Source organism: Trichechus manatus, unplaced genomic scaffold, assembly GCF_000243295.1.
Source record: "Trichechus manatus latirostris isolate Lorelei unplaced genomic scaffold, TriManLat1.0 scaffold00261, whole genome shotgun sequence".
NCBI lineage: Eukaryota > Metazoa > Chordata > Mammalia > Sirenia > Trichechidae > Trichechus > Trichechus manatus.
Window position 1 is genome coordinate 325,958 of NW_004444197.1, and position 27,940 is coordinate 353,897.

The window sequence follows — 27,940 nt, forward strand, 5'->3', positions numbered from 1 at the left end:
GGGGCGGGGAGGCCGCGGCGGCGGCGGCGGCGGCAGCAGCTGCTCCCTCCGCATGTTCTCGCTGCATCTTCCGAGTGGGGGGAGTTATGGTAACCGAAGGGGAGCTGTGGAGGTCGGGGGGTCGGGAACCGTCCTCGTGGGGGCCAGGGTCACGAGCGCGCGGGGGCGGCCGGTGGGGAAGGTCTTGGAGCCCCTCTGTGGAAGGGGCAGCCCGTGTGTCCGCGTGTGTTTGTGCCCATGCTCGTGTCCCCTGTGTGTCGGTGCCATGTGCACACATGTGCGGCCAACCGTGTGCAAGCGTGCCCTGCCTTGTCCTGCCCTCTGCCGAGCTCCTGCCTAGGGGGCTGCTGGGCGGGCCACTGGCTAGTGGAGCAGTCCGGGGCCATGCTGGTCCATGTCACCCCTGACCCTGAGCATGCATGTCTTCGGCTGCGGCTCACCTCCCGTCAGTCTCCTGTGTGTGGGGATGTGTGGCTGCAAGAGCAGGATTTTCTGTGTCCCTGCTGGCGGGCGTGTGTCTTTGTATGCATGTTCCAGCATTGACCTGGGTTTCTGTGTCAATCCCAGCATTGGTGTCCAGGGCGTGTCTGGATGTGGGTGGTGTGTGAGTGGTGGTTGTGGGGGGAAGAGTGTGTGAGTGTGTGCTTTGGAATCCTACCTTGTGTGAAACACCTTTGGGCTAGGCACGTGTGAACCTCTGCTTGGTCAGGGAGTAGGGGCAGAAAAGCTGAAAAGGGCGGGAGTAGGATTAAGAGGAAAAGTGGGGTAGAATGGGAAGAGGAGGAGTGAGAGAGGTGGGGAAGAGAGAAGAGAGACAGAATAGCTGGAGATTGTGGGAGAGAGCTGGGACTAGATTTAGGAGAGAGAAGAGGGACTAAGAGAGTCTAAGATGGGGAAATGGATGGAGATGTTGGGAGAAGAAGGGGCCTGGGAGCTGAGGGCGGTGGAGGAGAGAGGCCTTTGGGTAAAGTGATCTCTGAAAGAAGAAAGGGGGAAGATTGGAGAGGGCACTGAATTAATGTAGGCCCTTTGGGATCAGGCTTGGTTGGATCAGGAAAGGCCACTCAGGCATACAGGCTGGCTCACAATGGGCCCTGTCACCACCGGGACCATCATTAGAGGTTCCTGTCCCCAGCCCAGAGCTTTTTCCCCCCATATCCGTGCTCTCTGTTCAACCCTGTTCCTCATCCTCTGTCATCATCCTTCCCCTGGCTCCCCTTAAGGAGCTGCCAGCTGAGTGTGGAGAGAAAGAAAGGCCAGAGGGAAGGTTAGGGATTTGGAGGATTGGGAGGCAGGGGGAGATTCTATGGGTGATGGCAAAATTAGAGACGTTGGAGAGGTGGGAGTCCAAGCCCTTGCTGTGTATGTGTGTGTGAGTGCAATTGTGTGTGTACACAGGGCGTGTACATGTGTGGGTGTATGCATAATGCCTGTGTTACGGGTCTGTGTAGGTGGCTGTTATGTGAGTGCATGCGTGTATACATCGTGCAGGGATGGGACATGGAGACCCAAGATCAGAGTGCATGCTTATCAGGTTTGCTCTGTGTGTGTACATGGGTATGCGATGTGTTCTTTGTACATGTCACTGCATGCAGCACTAATAACAGGATGTCCTATGTTTCTGTCACTCTGCCCCCTTTTCTGCTATTCATTTCCTTACAGCAGTAAGAGTCTTTGTAAGCGTATGTGTGTATGTGGCTTCCATGTACTTGTGACTTATGTGTGAGTTCATGGATCTTAGTTCCTGGTAATGTGTGTAAGATTATATTACTTCCAAGAACCCTGCCAAACAATTAGCAAATTTGTTTTCCTTCTGTTAATTCCTTAGGTCCAAGCAAATTTTAATGGATTTAAAGTTAGACTTGATTAGAGGAGCTTGCATGTGAAAATAATGGCTGAGCTAGTTTCCCTGCAATGAGACTGAGAAAGCCATACCTGAGAAATACAGAGAAATGTGATAGGAAATATATTCTGAACCCTTAGATGCATTGTTTAGAGTGTAACAGAAGGAGAATTAACATATTTGCTCGTTATTTTCTCCGTTAGCAGTTGCTCCTGCCTGTGTTGGGAGTCAGGGAAGGACTGGGGGAGCAAATAGTGTTGTCCCAAGACAGAGTGGATGTGGTTGTACTATTCTTGTGAATGGAGGATGTTTGTGCTTTTGGGATATGGGGATACCTTGATTTGTCAGGCTCACAGTGTACTCAGGAGTGTACTGCAGGGATTAAACTGACATTCTCCTGGTGTTGGGGCTATATGTGTGTGTCAGGGTTAGATGTCCATTTCTGTAGCGTGCTGCCCACATGATTGCCCCAGGGACTTGGGCCACATGTCCACACCAGCAGTCCTCATGCGGGTGTCTGGGTCCAATTATGTACTCCCCTGTTGCAGTGTTCACATATGTTTAAGCATGTATCCTGTGTGGATCTGCACCCCTCTGCTCACAGTTGTATGTATGTCTCATAAGCACATATCAATTAAACCAGTTGCCGTTAATTCTGACTTACGGCGACCCCACGTGTGTCAGAGTAGAACTGTGCTCTGTAGGGTTTTCAGTGGCTGATTTTTCAGAAGTAGATCGCCAGGCCTTTCTTCTGAGGCAACTCTTGGGTGGACTCAAACCTCCAACCTTTTGGGTAGCAGCCGAGCACATTAACCATTTGCACCATCCAGGGACCTCTGAGTACATAAGATCCTTATTTATTTATTCATTTTTAGCTCTCTATTATTTTTTGTATTGTGGTTCATATATAAATGTACTCCCACAGGTCAGTGTATGTGTCTGTGCTTTACACATGTGTTCCTGAGGGACTGACGAGGGTTCCTGTGTCATGGGATCCACATTTTTGTGTGCAAACCTCCTAACACCTGGGTTTTATAGGTAAAAAGGGAAGCTAGGGACTGATTCTAGGGCAAATTTTGCAATTCTGGAAGCAGTGAAAACGAAACTGTGGCCCTCCCTTGTTTTGGAACGCAGAGGGTTAACAGGCAGCTCTTCCGGTTCCCCCCCCCCCAGCCTGTAGCTTCTTGTTGCCGTGGAGATGTTGGCTCCGCCCCTGATGCAGCACCTGCCCCCCCATTGGCTGCAGTGGTGACTGTGGGGCTGTGGGGGGAGCCCAGGCCTGGGCAGCCATTCTGGAGCTGGAGCCGGAGCTTGGCATCCCCCCACTTTCATTCTCCTGGAGCCCCTAGGCCTCTCTAAATCCCCTGGCAGCAGAGCCTCAGCTTCTTTCCTCCTAGCCGCCACCGCTCCAGACTCTTGCCAGTCTGAGCTTCATCCGCATTCACCTTCCCTCTTCCTCCTCTCCCTGCCCTCACTTGGGAGTCCCCAGAACCCCCACTGCCAGGCCTCCCCACTCCCTGCCTACTCCCTTGCATTCTTTTTTTTTTCCCTTTCCCTCTTCCCCTTCGGAGTGCCTGCCACTGCAGTGCACGTGGAACTGGCCCCTTCTCCCACCCCCCTGCTCCATCTGCCCCTTCCGTGGATTTTCTGATGGCTACCCCTCACAGGTCCCTTCCAGGACCCTCCCCTCCATTCTAGGCAGGGGGTCATGAGACAGCCCTGGTACTCTGGACAGACAGGGGTTCCAGGAAGGGGGACAGGTTGAAGATATCCCCAGCTGGGGGAAGAGGAAAGCCTGCCTGTGGGCAATGACCCTTGACCCATCTTTCCCCACGAGCTAGTTCCTTCTTGGGGAGGTGGGCACCAGGGACATAGCCTCCCTGGATCTTTGGTATCCTTTATTACTGGGGTTTTACTAACTCTCTCAGCCATGCCCCCCTGCTGACTGCCAGCCCCAGTCATGGGCCCAAGGCCTCCCACCCCGTCCCCCTCTGGGGGCTCCGGCTCGGGTTCTTTGCCCCCTCCTTCCCGCCGCCACCAGCCTCTCAGTCGCCGCTGTTCTTCCTGCTGTTTTCCGGGGGGTAGGTGAGGCCAGAGCTAAGGGGCAGAGGGTGGGGGGGGGATTGCACTGGGGCCAGGGGTGGAAATTCCCCCTAACCCTCTCTCCAACTTCCCCTCTGGCCCTGTCCTCCAGAATACCACTTGGGTCGCTCGAGGAGAAAGAGCGTCCCAGGGGGGAAGCAGTACAGCATGGAGGCCGCCCCTGCTGCACCCTTCCGGCCCTCGGTGAGTGAATAAAGGCACCTGCCAGATGTGGCTCAGCTGGGCCCCCTCCCCTTCAGCCCCAGCTGGAGCCCCAGGATTCTGAGAAAGGGAGCAGGAGAGAGAAAGAAAGAATGTATATGTGTGTGTGTGTGTGTGTGTGTTTGTGTGTGTGTGTGTGTCTCCCCACCTCTTCAGTTTCCCCCTTCTTGGCTCTGCCCCCCTGCTTCTCGGACCAGTCCTCCCACCTTCTCCAAGCTGGTGCGCGTGTGTTTGTATGTGCGCTCACACCCGTGGGAACAAAGGAAGACAAACTGGTAGCAGGGCTCCTAAACCCCTTTCCTCACCTCTAGAGGCTTCCCTTTTTTTCCCCCATCCCACCTTTGTCAGGGACTTTCTACCAGCTGAGGGGTGAGTAGGTAGAACTGACCTGGCCACAACCCACCCCATCCCCATCTCCCCCTCAGCAAGGCTTCCTGAGCCGGCGGCTAAAAAGCTCCATCAAACGGACGAAGTCACAACCCAAACTTGACCGGACCAGCAGCTTTCGCCAGATCCTGCCTCGCTTCCGAAGTGCTGACCATGACCGGTACAGGGGCTAGACCATGTGGGATGGGATGGATGTAACCTGGGGGCTCTGAAATGAGATGAGAAGGGTTAGGGTTATCTGAGCACAAAGGCTGAAGGTCTCAGGTTGGTTGAGAGATACTATGGGGTAGGGGACAGAACGGAGTAGAAGAGCTGTAAGCAGCAGGAGAGGGGTCGGGTGCAGGGGGAGGAAGGGCAGAGAGGCAGAAAAGAGAATGAAGGTGAAGCCAAGGATGGACTCTTCAGGCTGACAGAAGGATGGGCTCCAGCCCAGGATTAGAGGAACTGTACAGAAGGACGGAGAAGGAGTGAGAAAGCCCAGGAGGAACATTTAAGGAATCTGGGGAAGAGGGTGGTGGGTTGGTGGGAGAAGGAGCAATATGATCTAGGTGGAAGGGAAGGGCAGGAAGTACAGGGGGCAGCAGGTTGGGGTGGTGTTGGAGTGGCAGATATTTACGGATGAGGTCTGGGGCTATAGAAGGGACAGTATAGAGGGTGATGGGTATAGAAGGGGCTGGGGCAGATATACAGATTGACAGAATGGGGAGGGGAGGCTGCAGGGTTAATCCCGGGACTGAAGCATGAGGAAGAAGCCTTCAGAGAAGCCCAGAGGGCATTGTCCCTGAGGCTGGGGCTAAAGGAGATCTCCTGATTTTTGCCTTTGTTATCTGCCTCTTGGGGTCCCTCTCTGGGTTTCCCTCTCACCCAATCACTCCCCAGGGAGAACCCTATCTTCACTTTCCCCCATGTCTGGCCGCCCCCAGGATTGGGCAGGTAGGGAGGTTGGGATAAGGTGAGTCACACCTTCCCTTGCCCCCCTCCCATGTCGCCAGAGCTGGATTTGGGGCCCGTAGGGGATGAGGGCATGGTATTCCTGGCCGCGGGGGTGGGGGGCCGGGGGAGCGTCGCGCTGACGGCAGCCGGAGCCCGTGATGACGGGGCTGCTATAAATAGCTTCATGGAGGCTCCCACACCCGAGCTCCCCCTCCCGCTTTCCTACTGCTCTCTACTCTTAGTCCGCTACCATCTCCATACGGCTGTTGCTGCCTATTCCGGGCCCCATCCACCAGTCCCCTCAGCCCCTGGATCTTCTGCTCTCCTGCAGTGGTTTTCTGTATTTCCTCTTCTCCTGCTCTCTCTTTTCCCGTGTCAACCTCTCCAGCTGTCCCTCCTGGTCTCCTCCCATCCTGTCTTTCTGGACATATCTTTGTCTTCTTCTTTTCTATCTCTTGTCCTATCTCCTTTTCTTCCCTGTCCTTATCTTCTTCAGGCTCCTATCTTCGGTGTCTTTTTTTTTTTTTTCTGCCTGCAGCAGCTTTCTCCAGTTTCTTATGATGTTCCCTCATTCTTTCCCCGATTCCGCTTAAACCTGTCTTCTTACCGCATTCACTTATTCATTTATTCTTTTAATCATTAAATGCTATTAGGCACTAGCTGTGTGCCAGGCCCAGGCCAGACAAACTTCTTACTATCACTTCTGTACCTCTGGTTTTTCCCTTTTTCGCTTGTATTGAGGCTTTGGTAGTCACCTAGAAGTCTCCTAAGCCCACCTTATTCTCTTCTTTTTCTGCCATGAATCATTTCTGGGTTAAGATGTTTTTAGGCATCCCCAGTCCTCACAATCCCTTAGTCATGCACTGGGGAGAACTCTTAAAAGGTTCTAGGTTCTCACACATCCCTTGTGTCCTTCCCCAGGGATAAGCTACGTTTCTGTCTGTGTCTGTGTGAGAAAGGGTATCAGGAGGCCCTTTCCCTACATCCCCATCCTACAGTCAGATGCAGGGCCCCTAAATGTGTAAGAAGGGTGAGGGGCCCTGACCATTTTTCCTGAACCCCCTGCCTGCCAGGGCCCGGCTGATGCAGAGTTTTAAGGAGTCACACTCCCACGAGTCCTTGCTGAGTCCTAGCAGTGCGGCTGAGGCCTTGGAGCTCAACTTGGATGAGGATTCCATTATCAAGCCAGTGCACAGCTCCATCCTAGGCCAGGAGTTCTGTTTTGAGGTACTGGATCTGGTGGGCTGGGGAGGGCCAAAGGGCAGGGTGGTAGTGGGTGGGGACAGAGAAGCCTGGAGAAAGTGACACAGGAGGTGATATCAAGGAAACAGAAACCTCTGGGGCTAGGAGGAAGGAGGACAGGCCAGGGAGGAAGAGATGGTGGTGGAAACTCCAGTCCATAGGAGTCAGCTCCCCGCTGGAGCATCATGTCTCAACTCCACACCCCTTTCTAGGTAACAACGTCATCAGGAACAAAATGTTTTGCCTGTCGATCTGCGGCCGAAAGGGACAAGTGGATCGAGAATCTGCAGCGGGCAGTAAAACCCAACAAGGTATTGGGGAGTGAAGGGGACAAAGACAGTATGGTCAGGGGAAAGAGGGAGCCACAGAGGAAGCCAGGGGCCTAGAGAGGAAGGTGAGCTAAAGGAGGGGAGGCTGGGGTAGGAGAGGGGCAGAGGTGGAGAAGACCTGGATGAGCAGGGGGTGAGCTTATGGCCATTTGTATTTCTCTGAGCCCCTTTTCACTTTCTTTCTCCACTGCTAGCCTACCTCGTGCTCTATCTCCCTACCATAGAAATCATACTTAGAGTTGATGGGACTCTGGTCCAACTTCCCTCTGGGCAGGCATGCCTCACTAACACCCCAGCAGATCGCCACCCAGCTCCTGCATACAGAATTTCTACAGGACGTATAAGACTGTCAGTTAGCCAAGTCTCTGGGCCTTGGTTTCCTCTCTGAAAAATTGGTGAGAATGGGGTTGAACTAGATGATCTCTAAGGTCTCTTTTGGCTCAGAAATTCTACATGTCTGTGTCCTTCCCCAGACTTTCTACTTCCCAGGTGAAATGCTCCTAGTCCTGCCAGTTATTCTCTGTATCACAGTTTACAGAAAGTTCAATGTCCTGGTTACTCTCCTTTGGAGAGCTCTTGTTTCTCAGTGTTCTTCTTAAAGAACTGGACCCAAGATGCTGGATGCACTCTAACCCATGCAGAGTTGAAACCCCATGCTCCTTTTCAATGCATTGTAACATTACCTGAGCCTCACCATGAGCTTGTGGCCATTTGTATCCCTCAGGCCTTTTCACACCAACTGCCAAGCCTCACCCATCCTATATTTGTGTAATTAACTTTTTTTTTTTTTTCGGCCATTAATTTTTGATTGGTTTCTTATTCCAGCTTTTAAAATCCTTCTCAATCTTGACTATGTCATCTAGTGTATGTGCTACCCTTCTTAGCCTTATAATCACCGTTGGTATACTCTGTCCCACTTTCTCACTGTTTCTCTGCTTGTGGTGTCTCTGTCTCTCTATCCCTTTCCCTTTATCCACTGTGCCCACCTCTCCCATGCCAGGACAACAGTCGCCGGGTAGACAATGTGCTAAAGCTGTGGATCATAGAGGCCAGGGAGCTGCCCCCCAAGAAGCGGTACTACTGTGAGCTTTGCTTGGATGACATGCTGTATGCTCGCACCACCTCCAAGCCCCGCTCGGCCTCGGGGGACACTGTCTTCTGGGGCGAGCACTTCGAGTTTAACAACCTGCCGGCTGTCCGTGCCTTGCGGCTGCATCTGTACCGTGACTCGGACAAAAAGCGCAAGAAGGACAAGGCGGGCTATGTTGGCCTGGTGACTGTGCCTGTGGCCACCCTGGCTGGGCGCCACTTCACAGAGCAGTGGTACCCTGTAACCCTGCCGACGGGCAGTGGGGGCTCTGGGGGTATGGGGGGCTCAGGAGGGGGAGGGGGCTCAGGGGGAGGCTCAGGGGGCAAAGGCAAAGGAGGTTGCCCGGCTGTGCGGCTGAAAGCACGTTACCAGACAATGAGCATCCTGCCCATGGAGCTATATAAGGAATTTGCGGAATATGTCACCAATCATTATCGGATGCTGTGTGCAGTGTTAGAGCCCGCCTTGAATGTCAAGGGCAAGGAAGAGGTTGCCAGTGCCCTGGTTCACATCCTGCAAAGCACAGGCAAGGCCAAGGTGAGTGCTGTGCCCTCAGGGAAAGGTGACGTGGGAGTGCACACTTGCTTGAGGGGCAGTGAGGATAGGATACTGTCTTTATGAACTTGGGCTGTGCAGAGGCTGACCCTTGAATTCTTTTCGGCCATAGGACTTCCTTTCAGACATGGCCATGTCTGAGGTGGACCGGTTCATGGAGCGGGAGCACCTCATATTTCGCGAGAACACACTCGCCACTAAAGCCATAGAAGAGTACATGAGACTGATTGGTCAGAAATACCTCAAGGATGCCATTGGTATGGCCCCACTTTCAGGTCCTCTTCCCAAATCCACCAGATGCCCACTCCAACCCCAAACCTGGTTACCCCAGACTCTAAGCTCACCCCTTCCCAACGTGATAAAGCCCCCTGCCCTTGCCCTTGGAAAGCATGATCTCCCCCTGTTGTGCCCCACCCCCAGGGGAGTTCATCCGTGCTCTGTATGAGTCTGAGGAGAACTGTGAGGTGGACCCCATCAAGTGCACAGCATCCAGTCTGGCAGAACACCAGGCCAACCTGCGAATGTGCTGTGAGTTGGCCCTGTGCAAAGTGGTCAACTCCCACTGGTGAGACTGGGAACGCTGGGCTGGGGGGCTAGGGTGGGCTGAGTCATGTGTTCATCTGTTCATCCATCTGTCCATCCTCAAAGAGGACTGAGAACCAGTTAGGGATGTAGGGATGTGCTGGGTGCCATAGAGCTGACAGGGATGAATGCGGCCTGGTCCCTGCCCTCAGAGAGCCCTCACCAGAATACAGAGAGATACACTAGCTGTACAAATAGTCACAGAACAGTTATAGTATGAGTTAAGTGCCAGGTGAGGGTTCTCTCATGCAACAGAAGGTCAAAGGAGATAGTACTTTGATCAGTACAAGCAGGGAAGGCTTTGTGGAGGAGGGGTCCCTGGGCTGGGCTTTGAAGACTGTCAGGTTCCAAAATCTGGACATGGTAGGCAAGGAAGACACTTCAGAAGGCTATGGCACAGGCACACACATGAAGGTGAGAAGGCCCAGAGGCTTTCGGGGGACAGCAATTAGAACAGGTTTAATGGAGTACATGGAGAGTGGTGGGAGAGATGTCTAGACAGGTGGATTAGAGTTAGAATCTGGAATGCTTCAGATGCCAGGGTGAGGAGTTTGAGCTTCATCAGTAGGTCTTGGAATGCCATTAAAGATGCTGGTGCCAGGAAGTATTATGGATGAGAAAATCCATAAGTAGTGGGAATGGGGAATGACTGGAGTAAGGAGTATGAAGTCCAGGCCAGTTGGGGGCTGTTGTTAGTAGGTCAGGCATGAAGGTCAGATCCTGAGTCCGGATGGTGGTAGGAACAAATGGAAAGGTGCTGCTGTGAAGGACCTCTGAGGAAGGGATCAGCAGGAGTTGTCACCTGATTGGAAAGGCAGGGACATGTCTCTGGGGAGGAGAGGATGACTTGAGGCCATGGGGTTGGTAGCCGGGAGACTGGTAGCCTCATTGACAGAGCCAGGGAAGTCAGGAGGAGGAGGAGGAGGAGGAGCCAGTTGGAGGTGTGGGGGTGATGGTGAGCTCCATTTTATACAAGTCAAATTTAAGGTGTCAGTGGGACATTGTAGTGGAACAGGGAGGCGGAGGAGTAGCTCTGAGCCATTCCAGGGATTGGGGATCATGCCTGGGTTACCTTCATCCCCATTTTCCTGGAATCCAGAAGAGTTGGGGGGTCCGAGCTCCCTGTACCTCAAGTGACCCTCCATCTCTCTCCCATCTCTGTCTCTCCCTGGTGTCTGTTTTTCTTCTCCTCCTCTCCTTGTCTCTCTCACACACCCCTCCATCTCTCTCCCACGTGTCTCTCTCCCTCACTTTCTCTTCCCCCTCCATTTCTCTCTCCCTACTCTGTCTGTCCCCTCTGCCATGGCCCTCTTCTTCCAGCCTCCCGTCTTCCTCCTGCGGTCCTTTCCTCCCTGTCTCTCTTGCCTGTTTCCACACCCTCACCTCCTACCACACCCCTCAGCATGTTCCCTGGAAGCTGAGGGTCTCTGGGGCTCAGTCCCGGTCTCTCTCTTTCTTTCTCTCTCTCTCTGTCTCCCTATCCCTTCCCCCAGCGTGTTCCCGAGGGAGCTGAAAGAGGTGTTTGCATCTTGGAGACTGCGCTGCGCAGAGCGGGGCCGGGAGGACATCGCTGACAGGCTGATCAGCGCCTCACTCTTCCTGCGCTTCCTCTGCCCAGCCATTATGTCGCCCAGTCTTTTTGGGCTCATGCAGGAATACCCAGATGAGCAGACCTCACGAACTCTCACACTCATCGCCAAGGTCATCCAGAATCTGGCCAATTTTTCCAAGTGAGGGAAGCCTCAAGCAGGGGGTGGGGTGAGGTTGGAGGTGGGTGGAAGGGTCTCTTGAGTCCTGAGAGAGGGGTGGGTGTGAGGCCTTCTGTCTGTGTGATCTCCACCTTCTGGATCATTTGGCCAGGTTTACCTCAAAGGAGGACTTCCTGGGATTCATGAATGAGTTTCTGGAGCTGGAGTGGGGTTCCATGCAGCAGTTCCTGTACGAGATCTCCAACCTAGACACGCTGACCAACAGCAGTAGCTTTGAGGGTTACATCGACTTGGGCCGAGAGCTTTCCACACTGCATGCCCTGCTCTGGGAGGTGCTGCCCCAGCTCAGCAAGGTCAGCAAGGGCTCCTTTGCCCCATCTCCAGATTTCTCTAGAGGTCCCTTTTCTCCCCTGCCTATTCCTGGAAGTGTCACCACCATTCCTCCAGCTCAGACACCCCCACCTGCACACCCTGAGGCCCTCTGAGAGCTGGGCTCTTAGCCCCCAGGTAACACCCTTCCCCTTCCAGGAAGCCCTCCTGAAGCTGGGCCCGCTGCCCCGGCTCCTCAATGACATCAGCACGGCTCTGAGGAACCCCAACATCCAAAGGCAGCCAAGCCGCCAGAGTGAGCGGCCCCGGCCTCAGCCCATGGTGCTGCGGGGGCCGTCGGCCGAGATGCAGGGCTACATGATGCGGGACCTCAACAGGTGAGCACCTGGGACCCCCACACCTGTGCCTGGGAGCCCCTATCTGCCTGCCCAGATACCCCCTCTGGGACCCACATGTGTCTTTCTAGGGCTTGAAAGAATGGGATAAGAAGCAGGTTGTTAGAGAAAAATGGGAAGGAAACAGGTACAGTCAGCGGTAGGCGGAGAGCCCTTTAAAGCCAGAGGGAGCAAAGAATGCAGATCCCCAGAAAAGGTGCTGAGGCTCCTTAAGCTCCCAAGTGTGAGGATCCCCACTGCAAATTCTGGTTCACTTTGTCCCCATACCCGCCCATGCTTGTCTCAGGGCTGAAGTTCAGCTAGCACATGTTAGTTCAGCTGTGTGCTGAAAATAGTCAAATACCTCTGGTACTAGTTGGTAACTAAGCACCTTCCCAGGCCCCCACCAGAACCCTACAGACTTCCGCATGATCCAGCATTTAGAGAAGTAACTACTGGAAGCCTAGCAGGGCCTCCAGGAGTCTGCTCCAGAGCCAAGTATCCATTCTGATGGGTCGGCGCCCACGCCTTACCTGCTGTTCATTATTTTGATGACTACCCTGCTTGTTCCTCTGCCTGTATCTCTCTCTCCATGACACCATACCCATTCCACCATTCCCACCTGTCCTCCATTCGTCCACACCTCTCCTTCTGTCCATCTCTCTCTCCTGCTCTCTGTCTGTGCTCGCCCCTCTTTCCATCTCTCTCCAGCTCCATCGACCTTCAGTCCTTCATGGCTCGAGGCCTCAACAGGTGAGGGGCTCTCCCCTCCCCCACCCTCCTCTCCTCTCCTGTCTGCTCCCTCTCCCACTCCACTGGCCTTCGCCCTCCTCCTCTCTTCTCCTCAGTGTACCCTCATTTCCTCCATATCTGCCCAGATACTGCCCCTCATCCCTTTTCTTGCTGGTCCCATCTCCCCTCCTCTAGGCCTCACTCCCTTCCTGGAGGGGCCTTGTCCTTTCCTTCTTCCCAAGTACCCCCCCCCCATCCTCCCTGCCTGCTGTCTCCAGAGCTGTCACTGCCAGCTCTCAGCCCTCCCCTGTGGGTCCCACTTTTCATCCCAAAGCCTGGACCAGACCATAGCAGGCTCAGTTGCCAGTAACCCTGGCCTTACCTTCTGCTGTGTGCCCCTTCCCTCCCAACAGCTCTATGGACATGGCTCGCCTCCCTTCCCCAACCAAGGAAAAGCCACCCCCACCCCCACCTGGTGGGGGTAAAGACCTGTTTTACGTGAGCCGCCCACCCCTGGCCCGTTCCTCGCCAGCATACTGCACAAGCAGCTCGGACATCACAGAACCAGAACAGAAGATGCTGAGTGTCAACAAGAGTGTGTCCATGCTGGACCTGCAGGGTGACGGGCCCGGTGGCCGCCTCAACAGCAGCAGTGTTTCCAACCTGGCGGCTGTCGGGGACCTGCTGCACTCGAGCCAGGCCTCGCTAACAGCGGCCTTGGGGCTGCGACCTGCACCTGCCGGACGCCTCTCCCAGGGGAGTGGCTCATCCATCACAGCAGCTGGCATGCGTCTCAGCCAGATGGGTGTCACCACGGACGGTGTCCCTGCCCAGCAACTGCGCATCCCCCTCTCCTTCCAGAACCCTCTCTTCCACATGGCTGCCGATGGGCCAGGCCCCCCAGGGGGCCACGGAGGAGGTGGTGGCCACGGCCCACCCTCCTCCCATCATCACCATCACCACCATCACCACCACCGAGGTGGAGAGCCCCCTGGGGATACCTTCGCCCCGTTCCATGGCTATAGCAAGAGTGAGGACCTCTCCTCTGGGGTCCCCAAGCCCCCTGCTGCCTCCATCCTTCACAGCCACAGCTACAGCGACGAGTTTGGACCGTCTGGCACTGACTTCACCCGTCGGCAGCTCTCACTCCAGGACAACCTACAGCACATGCTGTCCCCTCCCCAGATCACCATTGGTCCCCAAAGGCCAGCCCCCTCAGGGCCTGGAGGTGGGAGTGGTGGTGGGGGCAGCAGCGGGGGTGGCGGGGGCCAACCACCTCCATTGCAGAGGGGCAAGTCTCAGCAGTTGACAGTCAGCGCTGCCCAGAAACCCCGGCCATCCAGTGGGAATCTATTGCAGTCACCAGAGCCAAGTTACGGCCCCGCCCGTCCACGGCAACAGAGCCTCAGCAAGGAGGGCAGCATTGGGGGCAGCGGGGGCAGCGGTGGCGGAGGAGGGGGTGGGGGGCTCAAGCCCTCCATCACTAAGCAGGTAGGTGAGGGTGGGAGGAAGGCCAGATGGGTAAAGAGCAGGGAGGGAAGAAGGAAATGGGGCTGGGGATGAGGGTGGAATAGAGGTTGTGGTCTGAAGTTATAAACTCATTTCCATTCATTCATTCAAGAAATGTATATATAGAGCACCTACTATGTAGCATGTGCTGTTCTAGGCACTATGGATAAGGCAGTGAACAACACAGATGAAAATCCCTGCCCTCATGTTGCTCACGTTCCAAAGGGGAAACATGATAAACACGTAACTGATAAGAGTATTCAGAAGGTGATGAGTGCTAGAGCAGGGTAACAGGATTGGGACCATCATCTCCCTTGGCTGTGCTCTCTCCCTCTATAAATGCACCCTGCCTTTTCCCATCTATCTTCTCTCTGTTTGCCCCTACCCTTGCTGTGTCCCAGCATTCTCAGACGCCATCCACACTGAACCCCACAATGCCAGCTTCCGAACGGACAGTGGCCTGGGTCTCCAATATGCCTCACCTGTCGGCTGACATCGAGAGTGCCCACATTGAGCGGGAAGAGTACAAGCTCAAGGAGTACTCTAAATCGATGGATGAGAGCCGGCTGGACAGGGTACGCGGGCCCTGCCAACCCCACACCTCTTGACCTTCCCTGTACCCCCAGGGGAGGCCTCTAGTCACTTCCAAGGAAAATATTCAGGGTCAGGTACTTATGGTGGAAAGAAAAAACAGAAAGACCTGATCCCCTCTCTTGAGAAGCCTTCAGTCTGAGAGGGAAGATCAGATAGATACACAATCAGTCAAGCCAATTTCAACTCTATTTTGTAGATTATACACATTTTGTAGACTATCTGTGGAAAAATGTGTTCTATATTAGGCTTATCTCCATGTTCTTCCTCAGGGAGAACACAAAGCCCTGTGTTCCTGTGACTGCTCGGGAAAGAAGTTACTTTACTAACAGCTTGAGTTAATAAACTGGGCAGGGAGGGGGGTTGCAGTCATACTACAGTGTGTGGTTTTTCCAGTCACTGTCCTATGGGCATAGGTAACAGAGGGTCATGTGCAACGGTTGCATGTTGGAAAGTGGTGTGTGTTGGCCCATGTATGGAAAGACTTGTGTAGAAAGACTGTCTAGACTCTCAGCTAGTAGAGGCTGAGGGCAAAGGCCACCAAGAGCTCTGAAGCACAGATGACAGCAGGGAAGTTACTAGGGGAAGCCATTGCTGCAAGGATCTTGAGGAAAAGGTAGCTGTAGGATTAGGGCATATGTAAATAAAGCATGACCCCAACATGGAGTGTAGAGAGGTTTCTTGGGGGAAGTGGTGTTTGAGCAGAGGAATGTGTTGGGTCTGATTTATAAGCAGTTCGTTTAGCAGCCTTTCCCCACCAACTTCATGAGAGAATTAAGCCCTTATACACTAAGGTAGCTATCACTGGCAATGAATTAACAGTTCTCCTTTGCATCTAGAATGGTGTTGAGTTATGTTTGTACCCTCTTCGGAAAACTGAGAAAACAGTCCCGCAAATCATTTTTTTCTGTTCAGATGAAAAATCCTTGAAAGGCTTGAGACTAGCACTGTCCAGTAGAACAGTAATTTATGGAACGAGGGAAATGTTCTATAGTCTGCACTGTCCAATACAGTAGCCACTAGCGACATGTGGCTAGTGTGATTGAAGAACTAAATTTTTAGTTTTACTTAAATTTTAAATAGTCATACATGCCTGGTAGCTACCGTACTGGACAGTGCAATCTAGACCGTAGAGCCAGTGGGGCAGAGAGAGTGACTCTTCTGAGCCCTTCTAGCCGTGGAATTCCAGGGTCATTACTAACAGAGAGGCATTCCTAGATTCTTGCCTGGGACTCACTTGATGCCCAGACCCCTATTGCAGGGACAGAGCCACATGTATGACAGCTGATGGGTCAGGTCCCCCATCTAATGTCTTGTCTTCCTGTGTCTCCCTCACATGCATTTGGCCTAGGTTGGGCTGAGGAGTCATTTCATCATCTTTAATTTCTGGTTGCAGTCACTCAGGTGTGCCTGCGAGTCTCTCTAGGTTTCTGTAAGGGTCCTCATGTCTGGGTGCCTTGTGAGGTCATGTATATACCTCTCAGGGTGTGGGAGTCTGTGACCTAGCCTCATTTTGAGGGAATCTCAGTTCCATGGGAAGGGCTTCTCAAAAGTAGGTGTATGTACATGATCAGTAGGCAGGGAAAAGGTGGGAGGAGGTGGCTGGGAAGCCCCTCACCATGCAGGAACTGTGCTTAGCAGGCAGGATGGAGACTGGGTGGTGGGATCATGGTGCGGCGCCCCTCACAGTGCGGGGTCATGTGCCCGGCGGGCAGGTGAAGGAGTACGAGGAGGAGATCCACTCACTGAAGGAACGGCTGCATATGTCCAACCGGAAGCTGGAAGAGTATGAGCGGAGGCTGTTGTCTCAGGAAGAACAGACCAGCAAAATCCTGATGCAGTATCAGGCCCGACTGGAGCAGAGTGAGAAGAGGCTGAGGCAGCAGCAGGTGGAGAAGGACTCACAGATCAAGAGCATCATTGGCAGGTGAGGGGCGGCCTGGGGAGGAGCGGCAAGGGAGAACTTGAAGCTAAAGAGAGCAAGAGAACTCCCCCTCCTGCCTCCATCCCCAGACTCAGGAGACCACCAGGAAAGCCCATCACCCTACTCCCAGGGATGTGACCCACTCACCATCACCAGATGGGGAAGAACCTCTCAGTGCATGAAATGTCCCCTTACTATACCCTGATCTCTCTCCTAATGGAGTTACTTCTAAAGTCTTGGAAAGTCCTTACTACCCAACCATCACTGTGTGTCTGGACCCAGCCTAGGCCGGGACTCCCACTGGTTAGTCTCAGCCCAGGCTGTGATGTTCACCCCAACCTGAGCAGAGATCCCTAGCCAGAGTAGTCCCTGATCACCCCCATCCAGGGCAAACCCTCCTCCTTCCTTAGAAGGGTGTCCCAGTAGAAAGTGAATGACCCAGTGCACTAGTTTTCAACTGCTCTGCCAAGCCGTGGGCTCCAAAGCAAGGGGGCAGTTATCCTGAGAGCTGAGGTGGAGTGACACTGAGCCCCACTTCAGTCAGAACCAATTCCATGTTGATCTATTCTAAATGTACTTGACTTGAAACTTTTGAAAACCACTTTTGATATCCTTTATGAGGGCCTGTAACTCTCTGTGGATTCTATAAATCACTGAGAATCTTCATCAAAGACAGGTGCTGGGAATGATGATGCTAGAGATCCCTCTTGGGCTAGGAGTGTCCCAGGGGCTGTCACTGGAGATGGCCTAGGCTCAGTGAGTTGGAACAGGGGAAGAAGAATCCAGGTCCTCAGCTACAGAGGATCTGTGGGAGGATCTGTCCAAATATGGGAGAATGGGGGCCTGGGAGTGTCTGGGTGGCCAGAGGTCTTTGAGACATGAAGGCCCCGGGAGAGGAAGGTGCAGAGCGTGATCCTGAGTAACAGGGAGTCTTTTGGGTTGTGACAGTGGAGGGACTGGGGAGGGGGAAAGGATACCTAAGGTTTTTGCGGGGAGCCGCGGAGTTTCCTCAGGATCAGGAGTTCCATGGGCAGGCTCCAAGCCCGTGCCCGCCACTAACCCCACTGAAGCCCGTCCCTTCAGGCTGATGCTGGTGGAGGAGGAGCTGCGCCGGGACCACCCCGCCATGGCTGAGCCGCTGCCTGAACCCAAGAAGAGGCTGCTCGACGCTCAGGTGGAAATTACAATGTCATTTATCTTCTCCGTGTCCCATCCCCATCCATCCCACTGTCCTTCGTGCACTCACTGCACCAACCACCCCAGCCCCATTGCCATCTGTCTCTCCTGTTGTCCTCCATTAGTCTGCTGGCTGCTCCCAGCAGCCCCCCAGTGACCCCATCTTCATCCCATCGTCTGTGCCTTTGTCACTCCTGGCAGTGTCAGCCACACCCTTTCTATCTTCCCACCCCGTCTTCCCTACACCTTTCTGCATCTCCTCAGTACCTTCTAACAGACTCCCCACTCTTGCAGCCCCCATACCACCATATAGTGCCTTGAACCCCTGGTCCTTCTTTGCCCCCTTCTGTTCAAGTCAAGGAGTGTAGCTTCCTCTGAGCTCTTGGTCCAGAGGAGCTAAAAGCTGCAGTTTGCTAGACTAGAGCACAAGGTAGTATAAGCTCTAGTTCCCCAGACTCTGGAAAGTACCCTGGGGACTTGGGGTCCCCTTCACCTCTGTTCTCTTGGCTCTCCAATTTTCCTGACCCTTGGCAGCTCCTGTATAGCTTTCTCCTCCTGACTCCTTAGATCTTGCCTCCAAGGCCACCTACTTCCTCACTGTTTAAGTATGGCCTTCCTTTGGCCTTCCTACTCCTCTGGACCTCACACCTGACTAGCTTTCCAGCTCTTGCTGCCCTCCCTGTCCTCACCAGTCAGCTTTCAGGGCTTTCCTTGCAATGCTACCCCTTGCTTTCCCAAAATTCTGCTCACTTTCCCACCCATGCTCCTCCTTCCTCTGCTCTGACCGCCAGGCTGTCCCGAACCATAACCTCCAAGGTTCCTGACCCCATGACCCCACTCTCTCCCCCTGCAGCTCCTCATCAGGTAATTCTCCTGGTTCCGCTTTGACCACGGGCGGAGGACACAGGGGGAGGTGACTCCGGACCACTGCAGGTTGGTCGTGAAGCCCACTCCCCTCCGACCCTCCGGAGCCTCTCCCTCTCACAACTGCCTTCCACACCCAGAGAACCTCCACAGACCCTACTCTCCTGACACCTCTGCACAGACCCATCTCCCAAGGCACCACCCAAAGAGAGTGCTTCCTGCTGCCTCCCAGAACTGTTCCGTGATACCTTACCAATACACAGAAGCATTTACCCTAGGCCCAGCACAGTCACAGACCACACCCCCAAACATACCCCATCCTACAAAACCCACCCCTCCCAGCCTCCTCCTAACTAAACTCTCCTCTTCCTCTACCTTTCCAGTGTACGTCTGTCACCCCCCATTTCACCAGAGCGTTCTTGGGGGTTGGGATGCTGGAGGTGGGGCTTGTTAAAGGGGTGGAGGTGATGATGGGTTGGGGGACCCTGGCTATCGGGGCTGTGCCGACTGCAGCAGGTAGGTTGGGGTTTCCTCTTCTTTTCCTAACCTTGGATATCTACCCCTTCTTTCCACCCCTCACCTACTTCTCGCTCTTCCTCCTCTGGTACAACTCTGAGGTGGAAGGCATCCAGGGCACATATTAGCCCTCATTGGGCGGGAATTAGGAGTGGCTAGTTAACTCACGGAGACTTTGGGGGGCCCTGGAAATAATGCTGTTCAGATGTCCTGATGGTAGAACAAGGAGAACCTGATGGGTAAAACAAGGAGAAAGGGCAAGAAAGGAACCTTGGACAGATGTTAGGAGGTGGGCTTGCCCGTTAGGACTTGCCCACGTGGCATGGAAGTTAGCAGTGGGGTGAGATGTTGTCTTCCTAGATAAGATCATTGGCTTAGTAGCCATGTTGATTCCCAGGCAGAGATGCCAGGAGCAGCATGTTAAATAACCTCTCTATTCTTGTCAGAACTCACAGCCCCGAGTTGCTCGGGCTACTCACTCCCCGTCTCCCGCCACCCAGTGGCCTTGCTGGACGCATAATCCTACCTAAAAAGCCTGTAAATGGGACCTGTCAGGAACTGACATCATTTCTGAGATGTTTTATTTTCTGTGGGATGGATCTGCAGTGGGCAGTGTGGCTCCTCACACTGTAATTTTAACTCTCTGCCTGCCCAGCCTTTCTGTCAGAGTAGTTAGTGATCTGTAAACAGATGCTAAAAGGCACCAGGGGACCTCACCATTTAAAGGACTCCTGCAGTGAATTCTTTTGTAAAATGAATAATGGCACCCTAATTTGTCTAGTTTCTAAATTTGGGTCCACGGGGGTGTAAGGGGCATGCCTATGTGCTGTCGCCAGTAGATGAGCAGAGAGAAGGGAATCTGAGGTTTCCTTCCCCTGCTCTCCTGCCATGTTCAGGATACCCTAGCATACGTAATTTCCTTTCACTGACCTGCAGAAAGTGTGTGAGATACCCAACCAGCTAAGAGGGCAGCTTTGCTCAAGGCTGGGGTTTTGGTGACTGAGAGTTGAGCTCTTTGATCTTGGGATGGAAGGGAGAGCTGATCTGGGAGCCTTGGAACGTTTTTGTGTCCTTTGGGGATATGGTCAAACATAGCTACTTTGCCAGGCCTAAATGCCTTGTGGCTCTGGAAACAATTCGGACGTTTGTTCTAAACCACTTCTGGGTATCAGTCCCTCTGTGGCTCAACTATTAAAATTTTTTTTTTTTAATTTTTTATTGTGCTTTAAACGAAGGTATTAAAATTAATTTTGACTCTGTATTTTAAAAAAGCCAAGTGAGTGACCAAAAGTACAGATGGTTTTCTTTTTCTCTCTTAGCTGAGGGCAGGAAGCAAGAATTGGTCCAGGATTAGTAGGAGGAGATGAGAATAGGACCAGGGGTGTGGGAGTGAGTAGGGTCTGGTACCTCTCACTCTCTAGCTGGGATCCCAGGGAGAGGGATTAAAAGGAAGATGGGGGTGGAAAGGAATGGAGCCAGTTTCTGCTTCCTGGAGATGCAGAGATTGGGGCATGCTGTGTCTCTGCAGAAGCTTCTAGTCATTTTTGCCCTAAGTGTGAGAGAGGCAACCCCTCCCCCATTTTTCCCTTTCCGAATCACTTCCCTGAATCCCCTTCCTTTCCCCCCAGTACAGTTAAACCTCTCTAATTTGGAATGTTATATTTGAGAAGATGGCCACTCTGAATAAGTGACAAAACTGAATGACAGTGTCTATTTAATGAAATGCATGTCTTCAAAATACATACAGTAAGTAGAACTTGATGAACAAGGCTTTTTCCACTCAAGGCCCTCAGGGAGCATGCGTTAATGAATAGATAGGATTGAAAAGTCTGTTTTCTGGTATAGGTTAAATATCCCCTCCTACAGACACATTTCCAACATTAATTTGCTTAGCACACCCTTTCTTTGTAGATAAAGGAAAACTCAAGCCCAGTTTTTGTTCAAATTATGAAAAAATTCCAAATCCATGGGGGTTTGGATTAATGAGGTTTTGCTGTACTGCCTCCCCTTGTTCCTTCAACACAAAGTTCCTACCTCTGGTTGGGGGGTGGCCTGGGAGGGGTTCCCAAGAGGAGGAGGGTGGGCTGGAAAGGGAGTATGCTGGTGAAGCTAGAGGGGGTTAGGTTGGGGGAGAGGTAGGAACTTGTTTCTTTTGAGCTGGTTTCCTTGTGTGACTCTCTGGGTTGAAGGCCCTGGTTAGGAGTCTAGGGGTGAGATTTTCTTCTCCTTGATCCCAGAGGACATAACTTCTACTGCAGGTGAGAAACAAAATAGGATGGTGGGGATTGTCCTGGGGGGAGGGGGTGGGACATGGCTTGTGGAGTGGTTGGGCTATTGGGGGAAGGCAACAGCTAGGAGGCTGGCACCCAGGCCCCCGCGAAGCGTCTCAATAAGTCCGCGCTCTCCTCTTTGGTATCTTGCAGGAGAGGCAGCTTCCCCCCTTGGGTCCAACAAACCCGCGTGTGACGCTGGCCCCACCTTGGAACGGCCTGGCCCCCCCAGCCCCGCCCCCCCCACCCCGGCTACAGATCACCGAGAACGGCGAGTTCCGAAACACCGCAGACCACTAGCCCACCCAGCATCACCGACCCCATCTTCCTCCTTTCCCATGCACTCCACCCCGGAGCAGCACCAACCACCAGGACTGGACTTCGCCGAGGGACAGCGGGAGTGCCTCCCTGGATGCCTCCTTGGGGGGACACCAATCCCCTACCCCCACTGCACCATTCCCAGGAGGGAGAGTGGGGACCCTTAGCTGCCCCCTTTCTTACCTGTCGGGGTGCTGCCCCCTCTGTGACCCCCAGGGACCCTTGCCCCAGGATACCACCTACCCCACATAGACCCCTTCACTCCGGGGTGCTATCCCCATCCTCTGCCTCATCATTCCCCTGAGCACTGGGGGACAGACCTCACCCCCACCCTGGGGGTGTGGCACCTCCAAACTTTCAACTTCAGGGTGATTTTTTTAGCAGTAACCAGAGCTGACAATCTAACTCCCCTCCACCGCCCCATTTTGGCCTCCCCTGCCCCCCTTGTTATGGGGAGGGGACCCCCCAGTGAGGGGGCCCTGTTACCCCTTGATTTCTCAGGAGCGTCTGGGGGGGGCTCAGCACGCACAAACTCCTCCTCCCACCACTCTTAAATTTACTCCCTTCCCACCCAGAACCCAAATGGGGTGGAGGGGGCCACCGGGGCAGGGAGGGGGCGGCAAGGGGGGAATGGGAGTTGTCTCCCTTCTTCCCACACCTGATCTGCTCTTGGCTGGTCCCAGAGCGGGGTGAGGGGGCTTATGCCCCCCCCTCCCCCAGTGTGTTGGGTAGGGTGGAATTGAGGTTAGAGTGAGGGGATGGGATTTAGGAGGGTGTGTATGTGGAGGAGGACAGACTAGTTTATCTGCCATACCCTCACATACAGTCCCCCTGCCCCTCCCCTCTCTCTTCTTGGTCTCTCCTCCCAGGGGGAGGGGGGAACTTACTCTAGGAAAAGCCATGTCTCTCTCCCCCAGGGTGGGGGGACCTGTGTTGGAGGAGGGGTGTTGGGGGGCCCCCTTCCATAACTCTGTCCCCCGGGGGAGGTAGGACAGGGCTGGGCTTCCCTCTCATCCTCCCTCCCCCCCAGTCTCCCTCCTCCACCCTCCCTCCCGCCAGCTCCATGATTTTTCGGTGTTTCTCTGTACATAGCTCTCTGGCGGGATAGGGGAGGTAGGATGGATGGGGTTTGGGGTGGGTAGGCCATGGGAGGGGAGAAGCCCCTCCTAGGCACCCCTTCTTCCCTGACTGCAGTCCCCTACCTAGCCTTGCCTCCTCATCTCTTCTTGCGTTTGGTATTGAGACTCTTCCCAGACTCCACCTTTTCTTTTGTATGGACAGTTTCCCTTCAGTCCCATCTCCCTACATACACCCAGCCGGGGCCAAATTTATACTTATATAAAAGTTGTAAATATGTGAAATTTTATCCCTGTGCCCTTTCCTCTGCTTTCCCACCTCAGGCCCTACCCCTGGACTCCCGTTCCTCCTCTCCTCTTTGGCTGTTGTAATTATCTGGGGTTTGTACTGTATATATCTGGGGTGTGTGTGTGTGTGTGTGTGTGGGCTGGGGGCAACCCCTCTGTACAGAGCTTCCCGGCCCCCCCCTCCCCCCTCCACCCCGGCCACGACTCCCTCCCCACCCACCATCCTAAAGGGTAGGGGATGCTCTTCCTACCGGTTTTATTTTGTTTTCTCGTTCTCCCTCCCCATACAACTCCCAGCCTTCTCTATCCCCAACCAGTCCGTTTTTCTCCACTCCCAGCCCCGTTTCCTTTTTTTCTGGAGTGTGTGGTGAAACAGAAAAATGTTTAATAAACAGAGATTGTTCTTTTATCACTGTGCTGACTTTCCTAGGCTAGACCCTCAAGATGGACCAGCAGGGAGGTAGGATCTGCTTTTTGAGAGGAGACTAACAGCCTGGGAAAATGACTGTATTATCCTTCCCGGAGTCCACAGTCTTCACAGAATGACGCTCCCATCCAGCAAGGAGATTTAATCCACTGTATTATCAAGAGTAGGGGTTTTGTAGGGACTAGTCAAACCTCCCCGATATAGGTGTGCCGTCAGTCACCCGCTGTTCCACTTAGCCCTTCCACTTAGCCTGAAGGAGCAAAGATGGGGGAGGGGAGGGAAGCGGCACCTGATAAAAGAATCCAAGTATATATATTTACTTTGTAAAAAAATTGTTATCTGCCATCAAGTCAGCCCCTGACTTATAGCATCCCTGTGCACAACAGAAAACACACTGCCTGGTCCTGCACCAGCACCATGATTGGTTGTAGACTGGCCAGTTGATGACCTATAGGGTTTTCATTGGCTGATTTTTTTAAAATAGATCGCCAGGCCTTTCCTCCTAGTCTTACTCTGGAAGCTCCTCTGAAACCTATTCAGCATTAAAGCAACACCAAGCCTCCACAGATGGTGGCTGCCCTGAGGTGCATTGGCTGGGAATCAAGCCCAGGTCCCCCCACCCATGAAAGACGAGAATTCTACCACTTAACCACCACAGACCCCTAGTGAAAAATAATTACCTAGAAATAAGGTTTGTCTGTTTATTTAACTGCCGGTGAAAACGCTCCTTCGTGGAATGGAGGAAATCTGGTTTCCAATTCCAGGCCCGCCATTTGCCAGCCGAGTGACTCTTCCAGCCTCGGTTTTCCTCGCATGGAAACCGAGGATGGCAACACCTACCTGAAAGGGCTGGTGGGAGAATAAAAGGTGATGTGGGCAAGCCCCTACCTCTCAGTAAGTGCCCAATTTATCTCGCCCATCTCAGCACCTATGGGGAGGCGGGGCGAGAGCTACATTTTATCACCAGGAAACGCAGTTTTCTGGGGCAACTCACAACTCTCCCTCTCCGTTCCCAGCTGTGCTCTCCCGGGCTAGCTTCCTTCCCCCCGCCCCAGCAGTAACACGGAAGTCGGCAGCGCCCCCCATACACCTCAACGGCCGAGCGGCCGGGGCCAACAACTGCCTACCAGCTCCGTCCCTCTCACCCGCGCAACCAATCAATACGAGGCTTGTGGATCACCGCCCTCTGATTGGCTGCCGCTCTAGCCTGCTAGTCGCACTCGGCGGCGGCGGCGTCCGGCGGGGAGGCGGCGGCTTCCGGCTCAGCACGGCGCAGTAGCTGCAGAAGCGCTAATAGAGCTGTACCGCGTGTGTACCAGCGGGGGCGTGTCGGCGGGTAGGGCAGCCGGGCGGGGCTCTGCGGTTTCTGGGTGGCCGTCGCTTCCCCGGAGCTGGCCTCTGGGGCACCGTGAAGGGGAACGGAGCGGCGGGGCGGGAGCGGTCCCGGGCTGGTGAGGTCAGGCTTGTGGCTCAGGGACTTCCTCCTCATCTTATTCCACAGGCCCTGGAAGTTACAACCCCGGTTGGTGTTTTGTTGTCGTTATTGTTTGTTTTCTTGATGGGGGAGTGCGCGAGTCTAATCTGCCAAAACCTCCACTGACTGAAAAGTTTAGAAATGTTGGAGGGGAGTTGTTTGAGGAGACATGGTTCCCCTTATCTAGGGCTTCTGTGACACCCCATCTCTTTGCTCTACAGCCTTCATAACGCGTGGGGTCTCCCCCCAGCCCTCTTTCTCCTCTTCCCGACCCTCTGGGATCTCTCTTTCCGAGGAGGCCATGGATACCTCGACGCCTTTGCCGCCTGTGGCCCCTTCCCCCGTCTGCAACCCAGCCCCACGGACAATCCAGATCGAGTTTCCTCAGCATAGCTCATCGCTGCTGGAAGTCCTGAACCGCCACAGGCTAGAGGGGAAGTTCTGTGATGTGTCTCTCCTGGTGCAGGGTCGGGAACTTAGGGCTCACAAAGCAGTGTTGGCTGCTGCCTCTCCTTACTTCCATGACAAGCTTCTTCTGGGGGATGCACCACGTCTCACCCTGCCGAGTGTTATTGAAGCTGATGCCTTCGAAGGGCTGCTCCAGCTCATTTACTCAGGACGCCTCCACCTGCCACTAGATGCTCTGCCTGCCCACCTCCTTGTGGCCAGTGGCCTCCAGATGTGGCAAGTAGTAGATCAGTGCTCAGAGATTCTTAAAGAACTAGAAGCCTCAGGTGGTGGAATTTCAGCCCGTGGAGCAACCCCGTACCGCGCACTTCCTTCCACTACATCCTCTCCAGGAGGCTGGTGCATTCGATCTCCCCCTTTCCAGACCCCAGTGCAGTCGTCACCCTCTACGGAGAGTCCTGTTGTAGGGGAGGGGAGTGAACTGGGAGAGGTATTACAGATTCAGGTAGAGGAAGATGAGGAGGAAGAAGAAGAAGATGATGACCAGGGGTCAGAAGCAGTCTCTCAGACTCCTCAGCCCCAGAGAGTGTCAGGAGGTTTCCCCCGCCTTCATGGTTCCCACCCATCACCAAAATCCACTACTCCCTGCAAGCTTCCAGAGGGTGAGAGTGCTCCACCAGAGCCTCTTGCCACTTCTACTGCACTGCCCCTCAAAATCTTCTACATAAAGCAGGAACCTTTTGAGCATAAGGAGGAGCTATCAGGAGGTGGAACTCATTCCGGAGGAACAAAGGAGGAGACCAAAGTGTTCTCTGGGAACACTGAAAAGGATGGGGAATTAGAATTCTTGCTGCCCTCAGGAGCAGGAGCACCATCTGGGGGAGGAGGCCCCTCCTGGAAACCAGTGGATCTTCATGGGAATGAAATCCTGTCAGGAGGTGGAGGACCTGGGGGAGCAGGGCAAGCTGTGCACGGGCCTGTGAAACTAGGGGAGGCACCCCCTGCAGACGGAAAACGCTTTGGTTGCTTGTGTGGGAAGCGGTTTGCAGTGAAGCCAAAGCGTGACCGGCACATCATGCTGACCTTCAGCCTTCGACCCTTTGGCTGTGGCATCTGCAACAAGCGCTTCAAGCTGAAGCACCATCTGACAGAGCACATGAAGACACATGCTGGAGCCCTACACGCCTGTCCCCACTGTGGCCGTCGGTTCAGAGTCCACGCCTGTTTCCTTCGCCACCAGGACCTGTGCAAGGGCCAGGGCTGGGCCACTGCCCACTGGACTTATAAGTGATTTCTGAGGCCATACACTGACTTTCAGGACAAGAGAGCCACTGCTACTGATGGATACTCACCCCTCACTACCATGGCACCTCAGTCCTGGATCTTGTAATCATGCCAAGAGGATAGATACGTTATGGGTCTGTGTTAACCTCTATCGTAGGTGTAGGTCTCAGCCTGGTGATTTGGAAACTCAGATTTCTCATCTCACCCCCGGTTTTTGCTAACCACCTGTACCAAAACCTACTGCCATCTAGTTGATTCCGACTCAGCAACTCTATCGGACAGGGTAGAACTGCTCCATAGGGTTTCTAAGGCTGTAACTCTTTACAGAAACAGACTTCCACATCTCTTCCCTGTAGAGTGGCTGGTGGGTTCGAACTGCTGACCTTTTGGTTAGCAGCTGAGCGCTTAACCACCGCATCACCAGGGCTCCTTAACCACTCTGTAGGAAAGTGATTAACAGGTCATACTTAAACTGATCATTTGCCCATAATGGACCCTCCTTTCCTCGTGGTGGCATCCATTCCGGAGAAGAGATTTCATATCAGAAGGTTATTTGATGAGGGACAAGTTAGAGTGAACAGACATAGTGATAAATTTTGCATTCAATCTCTATGAAGAGTTAACCAGTCTCTATTTAAGGATACTTGATTCAGAGTTTGAGTAATTCAGCTAAGCTCTAAGCTTCCCTCATCACTGCTGGAATGATGTGAGCAGAGGTCTTTCTGTACCTCAATTTGTTGTATCTTTCCAGAAGTCTCTCAGATCGTAACTTGTTTTCTTACTAGTAGATACGTTTCCAACCTTTATTTGTTATGTTGTAGTTGAACACTTCCACAAATTGAGCATTCTGTGTGTCATTCCTTGAACCCTCTTTAAGAGAGGGTATTCCCTCAACAGCCTGTGCCTCTTTTCTACTTTTGTCACCACCACTGATCACAGTGACTGAAATGTGAGTTGACTCAGGAGATGGCCACTGACCTAAATGCTGCCAGGGCAGCACCATTGCTCTCTCAACAAGTTGCTGTGGGCAGAAGAACTCAGGGCTGAGATAGCACATGTTGAAGTCTAGAGAGTAACTGCACAGTAGGACCACACCTTCTCCCTTTCCCTCCCCACCTATACATTATGGGACAGCCATGTTGAAGGGTGGAGGGGTAGACATTGAAATGGAGAGGCTGTTGCAGTTTACTTAATTTCTTCAAATAAATTTTGCCCTGAAATCTAAACTGACAGTGGACTGGACTGAGTAATTTCTGTGGGAGACAATGTGAGAACAGAGCTGAAGAGATTTCGGTGTGTTCATTTTGTGACTGGGTTATATTGATGGGGAAGTTGGGGAAGAGCTGGATGGTTTCACACTGGTGCAGAGAACACTCCTGACTTCAGTGGGTCAGATTCTGGGCCC

The 27,940-nt window shown here is 53.5% G+C and overlaps 2 protein-coding genes across 2 annotated transcripts in view; both read left to right on the plus strand.

The window, feature by feature from the left end:
• Positions 1-21,560, plus strand: part of SYNGAP1 (synaptic Ras GTPase activating protein 1) — a 31,397-nt gene extending 9,837 nt beyond the window's left edge. Inside the window, exons 5-20 of the mRNA XM_004389848.1 lie at positions 4,038-4,129; positions 4,573-4,694; positions 6,541-6,694; positions 6,922-7,020; positions 8,039-8,665; positions 8,796-8,940; positions 9,104-9,248; positions 10,759-10,995; positions 11,126-11,327; positions 11,503-11,681; positions 12,390-12,431; positions 12,824-13,901; positions 14,321-14,494; positions 16,226-16,437; positions 17,518-17,608; positions 21,414-21,560. Of these exons, the coding sequence (XP_004389905.1) occupies positions 4,038-4,129; positions 4,573-4,694; positions 6,541-6,694; positions 6,922-7,020; positions 8,039-8,665; positions 8,796-8,940; positions 9,104-9,248; positions 10,759-10,995; positions 11,126-11,327; positions 11,503-11,681; positions 12,390-12,431; positions 12,824-13,901; positions 14,321-14,494; positions 16,226-16,437; positions 17,518-17,608; positions 21,414-21,560 (3,746 nt within the window). The remainder of the gene's footprint in view (positions 1-4,037; positions 4,130-4,572; positions 4,695-6,540; positions 6,695-6,921; positions 7,021-8,038; positions 8,666-8,795; positions 8,941-9,103; positions 9,249-10,758; positions 10,996-11,125; positions 11,328-11,502; positions 11,682-12,389; positions 12,432-12,823; positions 13,902-14,320; positions 14,495-16,225; positions 16,438-17,517; positions 17,609-21,413) is intronic.
• A 3,459-nt stretch (positions 21,561-25,019) lies between these two features.
• Positions 25,020-26,755, plus strand: ZBTB9 (zinc finger and BTB domain containing 9). Its single transcript, XM_023724808.1, has one exon. The coding sequence runs from the start codon at positions 25,145-25,147 to the stop codon at positions 26,540-26,542; it is 1,398 nt and encodes a 465-aa protein (XP_023580576.1). The 5' UTR covers positions 25,020-25,144; the 3' UTR covers positions 26,543-26,755.
• Positions 26,756-27,940: the final 1,185 nt, after the last annotated feature.